A 10,936-nucleotide genomic window follows, 5' to 3' on the forward strand; every position below is an offset into this window, starting at 1 on the left:
AAACACCATCATGGTAACACACATGAAACTGAAATAATGCAATAAACATTCATTTAACAACATTAGGTGTAACATACAACCCTAATATACAAAACTGATAAGAAAAAACTAAGAAGAAACATAGTTATTTCAACAAAAAAACATCAAATTTGAAATGTAATGCAGGGAATTCTGGGAAAGTCAATTTACGGTTATTCACTGTAAATTATACGGTCTTTTTCACTTCCAAAAACGGTATACTACCGTAAAATTACATGTAATGTCCAATACAGTTTTTCACCGTATATAGTAGGGGAATTTACCGTTAACCATTTAACAGGTTTTTACTGTAGCATTTTTACAGTCTTTTACCGTTAAATTCACAGTCATTTTTTACAGTGCAGATCAAGCTCGCAAGAAAACTACATGAAACAAAGGAAGTTGTAAATTGAAGAAAGAAGTGTCCTCTGAAATGCATGAGCGTTAAAGGGATAGTTCACCCAAAAATTCTGTCATAATTTACTCACCCTCGTGTCGTTCCAAACCTGTATGAGTTGCTTTCTTATGTTGAACACAAAAGAAGATATTTTGAAGATTGCTGGTAATCAAACAGTTGGTGGTTGCCATTGACTTCCATAGTATTTTAACCTATCAGTTCAAAAACAAAAAACAAACCTATAGTCTACTAATTGAAAGAAAACAAGTTGACAAAAAGATTGCATGTAATATTTAGTAGACAGCATAACAGGAAATATATAAGCAGTTTTTGTAGGCACGGGAACACCACAAATGTAAAATGGTGGAAAGAAAATCCCCAAAAAAGGGGCCAAATACCCTTGGTGTTTTAATGGGATAATATTGGCTAGCATTTTCTGGAAAAAGAAAATCCATTTCGGGTCAAAATGACAGGAACATAACATGGGGTAAAAAAAAACAAAACGTGTGCATTCGTGTGCATGCGTGTTTCATGTAACGTTGTCTTGGGTAAGAGCGCCATCTAGTGACTGAATATAATGATAGCAGAACTTCTGTAGGACTGCTTCAATGGGATTGGGAATTCACTGTTGGTTACACAGTTTTCTAAAGAACTAGAAGAACATGAACTGTTCTTCTATGATCTCAGACTGTAAATGTAAAATCATTTTAGATTGTATGTGTAAACTATATGCAGTAGGCCTATGTACATGTACTTTTTTCTATTTTTATCTTTTATTTTCATTGTGTTATGCTATTTTAATTATTTTATGTGCTGTTGGTTATGTTCTGATAAAATTGTCTAGATAGTTATCTGTCCTGCTTTGCTAGCATCAAGACACTATTAAACAATGCAGTGATAATATCTGTGTTAGTCAACTGCATGCAAGTGAAGTACATGTGACTTTAATTTTTCTAACCCATCATAATTCTAGTCCTCTTTGCGTTTCGAAATGTAATTTCTAGTTTTTGTCTTTTAAGTGATCAGAATATGTTAGTGCATGGTTTCTGAAGAATTGACCACATTTAGGGTTTCTTACAGTAGCGTACAGTTACATTCCAAGAAGGTTTTTTTTTTCTGTTTTATGGAATGCAATATTTATTCTCATTATCTCCCTCTTTCGGTGCAGTCTGGTATGTTCAACCGACTAATGGGTTAAATAAAGGCCTCTAAAAAAGGCCTCTAAAAACCTGATATGAAAACTCTGATATGCTTCTGAAAAAGGTATCAACATTTGTAGTTACATTAATATTCCTAAAGTATCTGTATTAAAACGTTGCAAAGCGGGCATACAGTATAGTGTAAAAAAAAACTAGGCCTAAAAATAATAATAATGAAGAAAACAAATTGTTAGGGCCAGTAGGGTAAGGGTGATAATAACACAAAGACTTCAGAAAACCCGTTTGTACGTTTCCTTATTCCTTTTTTTTCTTTTTATTTCACCAAAAAGGAGGAAACAAAACCTGGCCGTTGGCTGGCTCCCCCTGACCTATACAAATTGACACTGAAAGGAAAAAGGGTTTGATGTTAAAGAATAAATACGTATAGGCCTAGGTAAAATAAAGTAAAAAAAAAAAAAAAAAATGTTGGAGTTAAAGAAAAAAAGTAAAGAAAATAATGATAAAATAATTACAAATAATGTGCTGTACTGACAAATCAAGTTTTATTAGCACACCACCTACTGGATAACAAACTTTTTTGTACATTTCCTTAAGTTGTTGTGTTTCCTTGTTGATCAATTAATCAAAATCAATAAATCAAATAAATGTAAATAAATAAATCCCACTGACCTAGATATTTCAATTGGCCTTTATATAGACCATGTTTTGTTCCTGAAGCGATTCAACTTTTACATTTCTAATCAATAAAATATCATTTACAGTAGGATGCCAATTAGTTTATTATTTTGTGCGAAAGGCAAACAAAAACACCCAATAGAACTACGTGTAATTAAGTATGTACGTATTAGGCTATATGGTGTTTTGGAGCGCGTTTCACTTGCTGCTTGTAATTCCTACATTCACCATAAGATGACGGTGCTGTCATACTTTTTTCTCGAAATTGAGCCAAAATTCCCACTGCGTTTGTGATAGTTCATGTATAGTCACTTTTAGTGTAAATAACATTTATAACATCTTCGTTTCCATCCATTACATTAATAACAATATTTGTAATGTGCATTCAATTTTATTGTTTAGCTATTTGTTTTTCAGAGTTTCTAACTTTCGTATAAGTTCAAAGCAGTGGAGAAAGTGCAAAGAACTTGTAACTGCAGTTTGCAATGCTGGAACCACCAAGTGTTTACTTTTTCTCTGTCATTTTTAAAATGCTTAAGCAACTAAAAAGTTTAAAAATGTTCTAATTTTAGTGGGTCTACAAACCTTTTAGTGCGCCTGCTGTAAAAGGGAACTATAATTAAACTTGGAAGTATGATTATATTTTATTTAATTACATTTTAATGAAATATAAATTAGAATTTATTTCGTGCAAATTTAAAATAGAATTTTTCATTTAAAATGTAAATGTTTATCCACATAGAATATAATTTTGTTTTATAGAATTATTCTAGATTATATTTTATGCAATTATATATTATATTTTTATAATATATTATATTTGATATAATAATACTGTGTACTTTTACAATATTATACTGTTACAAATTGCAGTTTCACATTGACATCGCGTTGTCTGCATATTTTAGCACATCGCTTTATTTACATTAGGCTCTATATAAGTAAAGTGTAGACAACAGTAAAAGATAAAAGACTAGAAAGAAAAATATCCTGCATTATACAGGCTTATTAGAGATAAATTCCCACTTTCATTTCAATTAATTTGAATATATTAAAATAGCATACTTTCAGATAAGTTTTCGTATGAAGGCACCCCTAAAATGGCAGGAAAAGTACATTTTGATGCCGCATATCCGTGATGGGTCAGATCCTGAGCTCCAGAGGATCGGGGCGGAGTCACGAGCTGTCTAGTTTGATTGATGCTTGTGACGCGTCAAATTGAGCGCACGAGCCAGTCTGCTGGACGGACGGACTTTCTCAAGTGGATCAAAGATTACTGTAAAACGCTGCTCAGTCCTAAACTCAGACACTTCAGCCGTAAAAAAAGAAGGAGAGGCCAGTCCTTAACGGGAGACACGGGGAGACCCCTCCAGCGCTGCACGAGACTTACAGCAGCACAGTTAAAGGTTAAAGGAGCACAACCACTGTAGGGTTATAGCTATAGTCAGAATGACGCCTCTCAGACAGGAATAAAAAAATAAAATGATAATAAAAATAGGAAGTTATTTTTAAAATAAATAATAATAATAATAATAATAATAATACACTCTTTAAAATAAAGGTTCTTATTGGCATCGATGGTTCCATAAAGAATCTTTAACATCTATGGAATCTTTACGTTCCACAAAAGGTTCTTCATAGTGAAAAAAAAGGTTCTTTAGACTTTTAAAATGTTCTTCACGCTAAGGGAAAATGGTTCTTTTAAGAACTGTTCACTTAAAAGTTATTTGGGGAAACAAAAATGCTTCTTTGGTATCGTTGCGAGAACCCCCTTTTTGGTCTATTTTTAAGAGAGTACGATGCACCTACACCGTTCAAATGATGTATTTTGTGTAAATATTATGTGTCTTTGGATGCTTATATGGCACAAATCATAGTCTATGAACTTTTTAGGCATCTAAATATTCGATAGCTCAAACACAGGCTACATCAGATTAAAGTCGATTACTTTACAACCATGCGCTTTTACTCTTAAAAATAAATATTGATGTTTTTAAGATCTACAATTTTTGTCTGAATTTTCCATTAGCTAGTCCCTATTTTTGTTCCCCATTTTCCAATTGATGTATTTTTAATGAAAAACCGCCAGAAACCCCCTTGAATTTCAAAGAAACCATTCAGTAAAATTGTTCATAATAATACAGATATTTATAAGATTATTTGTTCAATCATGGAGCTTTAGTTTTGTGTGTTTTTTATTATTTTGAGCGATAATTTAATTGACATAACAGCCGCAATGGTGCAAGAAAACTGCTACTAAAATGATGGTATAACTACACTCTTAAAAATAAAGGTGGTAAACAATGGTTCTATGAAGAACCTTAAAAATCCATGCAACCTTTCAAATACAGAAAAGGTTCGAAAAAGGTTCTTTAAATTTTTTCAATGTTCTTCAAAATGTTTCTTTTAGGAACTGTTCACTGAAAGGTTCTTTGGGGAACCAAAATGGTTCTTCTATGACATCATTGCAAAAACACCCTTTTGGGACCTTTATTTTTAAGAGTGTGCACTGTATTAGTTAGAATATGTTGAATATACCGCTTTTGGTTCTTGCAGATCAGACGTACGGGGAGGTGAATCAGCTCGGCGGGGTGTTTGTAAACGGCCGGCCTCTTCCTAACGCGATCCGGATCCGGATCGTCGAACTGGCGCAGCTCGGAATCAGGCCTTGCGACATAAGCCGACAACTCCGGGTCTCTCATGGCTGTGTGAGCAAAATTCTGGCCAGGTACAACGACACCGGCTCCATTTTACCCGGTGCTATCGGTGGGAGTAAACCCCGGGTCACGACGCCAAACGTGGTGAAGAGCATACGGGATTATAAACTGGGCGATCCTGGAATATTCGCTTGGGAAATACGCGACAGACTGCTGGCCGACGGAGTGTGTGACAAATATAACGTTCCCTCTGTGAGCTCCATCAGTCGCATTTTGAGAAACAAGATTGGGAACCTGTCTCAGCCGAGTCAGTACGACAGCAAACCCTCTCCGCCGCAGATCTCCTATAATCCCGTGTATCCGTATTCATACCCGAACGCCATGTCCCCGACCGGCTCCAAACTGGGCAGTCCTCCGGCTGTGTCTGTCAGCCTGTCCCGGGCCTGGCCCTCCGTTCACACCGTCAGCAACATATTAGGAATACGGGCTTTCATGGACCCCGCAGGTAATCACACCTTCTGGATTATCGATAGGCCTTCAAGATCCTGGTGTAGCCGTTTACACTCTTAAAAATAAAGGTTCTTTATTGGCATCAATGGTTCCACAAAGAACCTTTACCATCCATGGAACCTTTTCATTCCACAAAACGAATGAAAAAAATGGTTCTTTTAAGAACCGTTCATTGAAAGGTTCTTTGGGGAGCCAAAACTGGTTCTTCTTATTTGACATCGCTGTGAAAAACCCCTTTTGGAAACTTTATTTTTAAGAGTGCAGTGCTGGGTTTATTAAAAAATATTAATTTATCAGCTATTGTATTTTTAATGTCTTACCAGTTTGTCATCCAAAGCAAAAGTTCCAATATTGGCGAAATATTGTATGACAGCGAGTTTGCATAGAAATTGAGAATGGGTGAGGTCTTTGGGGAATCTTTTGTGTATCTGAAATATTAGTGTTGCGTTGCTTCTGCACTCTTGATGTGTTACTTCTGGCTTTTTGGAGATTAAAAAAATTATTGATGTTGGTTCTTCGGATCAGTGTTTAAAGCATGATTGCAGAGAATAAAAAGAAAAGGTTTTCTTATGGCATCAGGCATCACTGTGAGATTTCTGACGAGCAGAATTTGAGGCCCATTTGAAACTAATTTGGTTTAATAAACTAAAAACACAAACGCTCTCACAATAGTCTGATAATGCATTTGTCGTGTTTCTATTTCTAGATGTGACCAGTGTTGTCTGCATAAGAAGCCCGTATCATTTTCAGACTGAGCCAATTTGAAGTTCAGTTCTTTAGGTTTTACTCCAAGATTAGACTGCATCTTGAAATCATACTCAATTGTTATTTTATTTGTTGTTGTTTTTGTTAACGTGCAGCAGCTGCAACTATTTAAACGGGTGTTATTTTTATTAATTTTTACAGCTATTGCCGGAACAGAGAGTTACCAGCCGAAAATGGAGGACTGGACGGGCGTTAACAGACATTCATTTCCTTCCGTTCACGGAGTCAACGGCATCGACAAACCTCCAATAGAAAGCGACATTAAGTACACCCAGGTGAACTTTTAATTTAGGCCTATCGGTTCATTTATTTTAGCATGTGCATACTTTACGCGGACATGTTTAATTTTCAATTTTGATCACAATATAAACAAACGTTCTTAAAAGTAAAAGTTCCATGGGTGTTTTCTCAGAAGAACCATTCTTGGTTCCACAAAGAATCTTTCAGTAACCATTTTTTTAGTAACATTTGAATAATCTTAAGAACCTTTTTCCACTGTAGAGAACGTTTTGTGCATTAAAAAAGGTTCGATGGATGTTAAAAGAGGTCTGTGCAAAAGTTGCTTTTATTTTTTTCATTCATAATTTACTTTTCTAAATTAAGTCAAATTGGATCTTGTAGGTTTCATAGAATAATATTGTTATTATTAAGAGTTCTAAATAAAAATGATCACTAGTTTGTTAATTGCATTTAATTTTATCATAATATATATATATTTTTTTATATATAAATGATTTGTTGTCGTTCTTTTTGTTGCAAATATAAAAAATAAAGTTTATTTTAAATTTTTAGGGTTCATCAAATTTATCGGCATATGTTCCTGCGTGCGCATACTCCGCCACTAATCAGTACGGCGTTTACGGTGGACACGCCGGTAACTACGGGCACTGGCAGTCTCAGGGCGCGAGCCTCACCCATCCAAACACCGGGACCATGATACAGAGCCCTAACCTGCACACCGCAATATCATTCAAAAACCCGCCCAGAGAAGGTGAGATTGAACCCTCAATTATTTACACGAAAACATGAACGAAATAAACAAATTAAAAAAAATGTTTAGCAGAATATAGCATGTAAGTATCTTGCAATGAACATACACAAATTAGACATTTTAACTGAAAAGGAATGTAAAAACGCTGCAGAAAAAAATGTAATGTGTAACGCACATATGCAGTAAAATATATGGTTGAATAATAATACAATATTAAAAATACATGTATTTTACTGTAAAACGTTAAAAAATGAATTCTTTACAGAGCAAGTCTATATTGTTAAGAAATCAATAGCCTAAGTTTAGCTTTTTTATAGAGAAAAATAAAAAGCAGTCGCTTGTGGTGAAACGAATTTCCTGCATAAACCATCATGTTTGTTTATATTTTATCAAAATGTTCTTCTTTGTCATTCTTATTTTGTGCACTGGAGTGTTTTATTTTGCATTTTATGTTATTTAGCTCATGTTTATTGCATTATTTCCTTGTGTTACTCTGATGTCATTATTTTAGGCCGATTTTAATGAACTTTTATTACATTTGTGGCCTTCCATTGTGCCACAGCTGCCAGTTTGTACCTTAAATGTACCCCAAACAAATACAGTGTAGGTCACAGTGACGTTGTAAGGGAAGTATAGCCTTTACAAACAGCTGAATGGCTCATTTACACCTTGTTTGCTACATAAACACTCCCCTCTTTTGGCTCCAGCAGAAAGAAAGAGTCCTCTGAGCAAACAGCAGCACGAGGGTCTGAGCGCCGTTCATGAACTCTCAGAGTCATAAGAACACAAAGACCACCAGAGAAAAATAACTTTCACCTGTTCATCCTTCATGTGCAGCTTCTAGGAGTCACTCAGCAGTAAGTTCTGGATAAAACACACCTGAATGTTTCACACCATTATGGAAAAGTGGGATCTGAAGCTGTGGAAATACCACAGAGGATTTCTGCAATATTTGCAGTAGATTTTTTTTTCTTGTTCTTTGGTGCAAATAATTTTAGCGTCAGGCTGTTGTTATAAATGGGCTGCAATTTGTTGGAATATTTTCTTGTCAGCAAAACAACATTGTTAGAGGGGATATGAAATGAAACTGTCCATGTCATTGCATTTTCTTGTCTGTATGATAATGAATGACCTATTGAGTAATACACATATACACATCTATTTTTATCACTTCAATTTCTGCTTAATAAAGGCATGTCAGAAGTGAACTGTCTTCAATTCAATGGCTGATTTCTGCTCAACAGTCACAGTCTAGATAACATGTTTACAGAGAGATTATGTGGGATTTTGCTGTCGATGTTTGTTCACACGACAGAAGATCTGCCCGGACCATAAAAATAAACAGACAGACGATCCAATCAAACTGTTGCAAGGCCGTTTAAGTGACCTTAAATCTAAAAGTTTTATAAACTTTTATAAACATAAGCTATGTGCAAAATATTTCCAATAAATTAATTAGTGAAAATAACAAATTATTAAATTAAGCAAGTAACAAATAAGATGTGTTATCGTGAAACGAAGGAGAACAAACGAAAATGCACCTACAGGCCTAGGGGATATTTCCAGACTAGGTCTATTTTTTTTTACTTTTTTGAATGTTGAACTTTAATTGATACACTTTTATTTGCAATTTTAACCTTATTTGTAATTGATTTTTAATTTATAGGCTACTTAATTTTCCGATAGGCGAACTAATTGTTGATGTAGGCTAATTCATTTGGAGTAGGCTATATTTGATATCACCTTTCCACTTATTAGTTGTTCGATTTTCCTAAAAATAACTATAATAAAAGGCATATTATAATTATAATAACAAAGCCAAAAAGTATGTTTTGGCAATTTAGCGGATTTTTAGGCTATGTTTTAACGGTTCAGCGATTTAATTTTTAAAGAGTAGCCTGTTTGGTATTTACGTGTTTGATAAATCGGCAGGACCTAATTCAGCACTTCAAAACCCCGATATATCTTTGTTATTTTGTTAAACTTTCTGAAGCAGGACTAAATGTTACTAACTTTGTGGATGAAGTTATTGGTCACACGACTCACACTGTAAAGAGTGTTAAACTTGAGGAACATCTGGTTTTACGTTTAGGAGAAGGCAAGCCTAGAGGGCCGTTCACACCAAGAACGATAGCTATAAAGATAACTATACCTAGTCCACGCCGGCCGATAACGTTTATTTCAAACGCGCATGCGCAGATATGTTGTCTGCTGTTTTAAATTCCCGTGCTAATTAAAGCATTATGAATTCTGATTAGCTGTCAATGTAAAAAAAAATTTATCGCTCATCAGCTGGAAAAAAAACGTCTGAAAGTGATTCCAAGTAGGCCTATAGCCTATCATTCCCATGTGTCCATATCATTATAATTTAGGCGTGACTTCGCTGTTCTCATTGATTTAGAACGATTATTAAAGCTAGGCCTACATAGTATCATTACACTCTAAAAAATGCTGGGTTGTTTCAACCCAACTTTGGGTCAAATATGGACTAACCCAACTTTTGGATTAAAATTTAATGTAAAAATTTAACCCAACAGTTGGGTTAGTCCATATTTGACCCAATGTTGGGTTGAAACAACCCAGCATTTTTTAGAGTGTAGTATCGCCCTTGGTGTGAATGGCCTTTAGGTCAAGTTGTTCCAAATATATATAGGCTACCGTCTTTCTAAACACACACACAAAACTATATTTTCAAGAATGTGGGTAACCCATCTGCTTGGTCACCATTGACTTTCAAAGTATTTTTTCCACACTATGGAAGTCAACAGGGACCAGCAACTGTTTAGTTACCCATATTTTTCAAAATAACTTCCTTTATGTTCAGCAGAAGGCAGAAACTCATACGGGTTTGGAACTATATGAGGGTGAGTAAATGATGACAGAATTTTTATTTTTTTGGGTGAACTCTCCCTTTAATTGCCTGGATTCATAATTAAAAGCATATTTGAAAATTTGTTAAAGGGAAGTCTTGGCCAGGTGAGATGTAGAATCACCTTATATTAACCTAATGCTTCCACAGGTATTTTTAGTCTATGAAGCTAATTTTTTAATCAAACCAACAAACGCAGACTTAAATACGAAAGAATCAGAAACCATCCATAAGTTTTATTGTAGATTTAAACACAACTATTTGTAGATCTAAGCATAGGCCTATCTATAGATATTTACACAGAGATATCAAATCAAACCAGGCACACCCTGAAAACAACTATCCTGGAAAAAAAGTTGGTCATTACAACTCTGGGCAAACTTTTTTTGTACCATCCTGCTCTTGTTTAGCAGAATGTGCATATATGTTCTCATCTGAGTGAACTATTGGTCCTTATCTGTCCCGTCTAGAGCTTCTTCTTTCTTACTTATTTCTTAACACTCTTGTGTTAGCTCAGGCATGTCCGGCAGGTAATGTGAGATGTAACATGGTCCAGTTGCAAACATCTCTATCTGAATGAGTGGAGCCTTTAAGGAGCTCTCAGTAATGGCTCAGCTCAATGAACCAAAGGGTTTTACAATCATGTGACAAATGAGCAAAAATGCAAGATAAGTTATATTGAGTTCCAATATGTTTTAGAAACTGCTTGGAATATTCTGGACTGTTTCCGTATACAGCCCCACAGTCAAGGTTGCAATAAAGCTTTTTGATAAAAAAAATCTGGAATGTTTTCATTTAGAGATGCAAATAAACTTTGTTTTAGGGTTTTGGGATAAAAAAAAAAACAAGAAAAAAAGTTATGCCAAAAAATATATAATTAATATATAAAAAATT

The 10,936-nt window shown here is 34.8% G+C and overlaps 1 protein-coding gene across 1 annotated transcript; it reads left to right on the forward strand.

The window, feature by feature from the left end:
• The first annotated feature begins 3,388 nt into the window (after window positions 1–3,388).
• LOC107704025 (paired box protein Pax-1-like) lies at window positions 3,389–8,166 on the forward strand. The gene is made up of 5 exons (XM_016506858.1): window positions 3,389–3,440; window positions 4,807–5,412; window positions 6,324–6,457; window positions 6,975–7,173; window positions 7,881–8,166. The coding sequence occupies exons 1-5, from the start codon at window positions 3,389–3,391 to the stop codon at window positions 7,952–7,954; spliced, it is 1,065 nt and encodes a 354-aa protein (XP_016362344.1). The 3' UTR covers window positions 7,955–8,166.
• Window positions 8,167–10,936: the final 2,770 nt, after the last annotated feature.

Source organism: Sinocyclocheilus anshuiensis, unplaced genomic scaffold (genome assembly GCF_001515605.1).
Source record: "Sinocyclocheilus anshuiensis isolate Anshui unplaced genomic scaffold, SAMN03320099.WGS_v1.1 scaffold534, whole genome shotgun sequence".
Lineage (NCBI taxonomy): Eukaryota > Metazoa > Chordata > Actinopteri > Cypriniformes > Cyprinidae > Sinocyclocheilus > Sinocyclocheilus anshuiensis.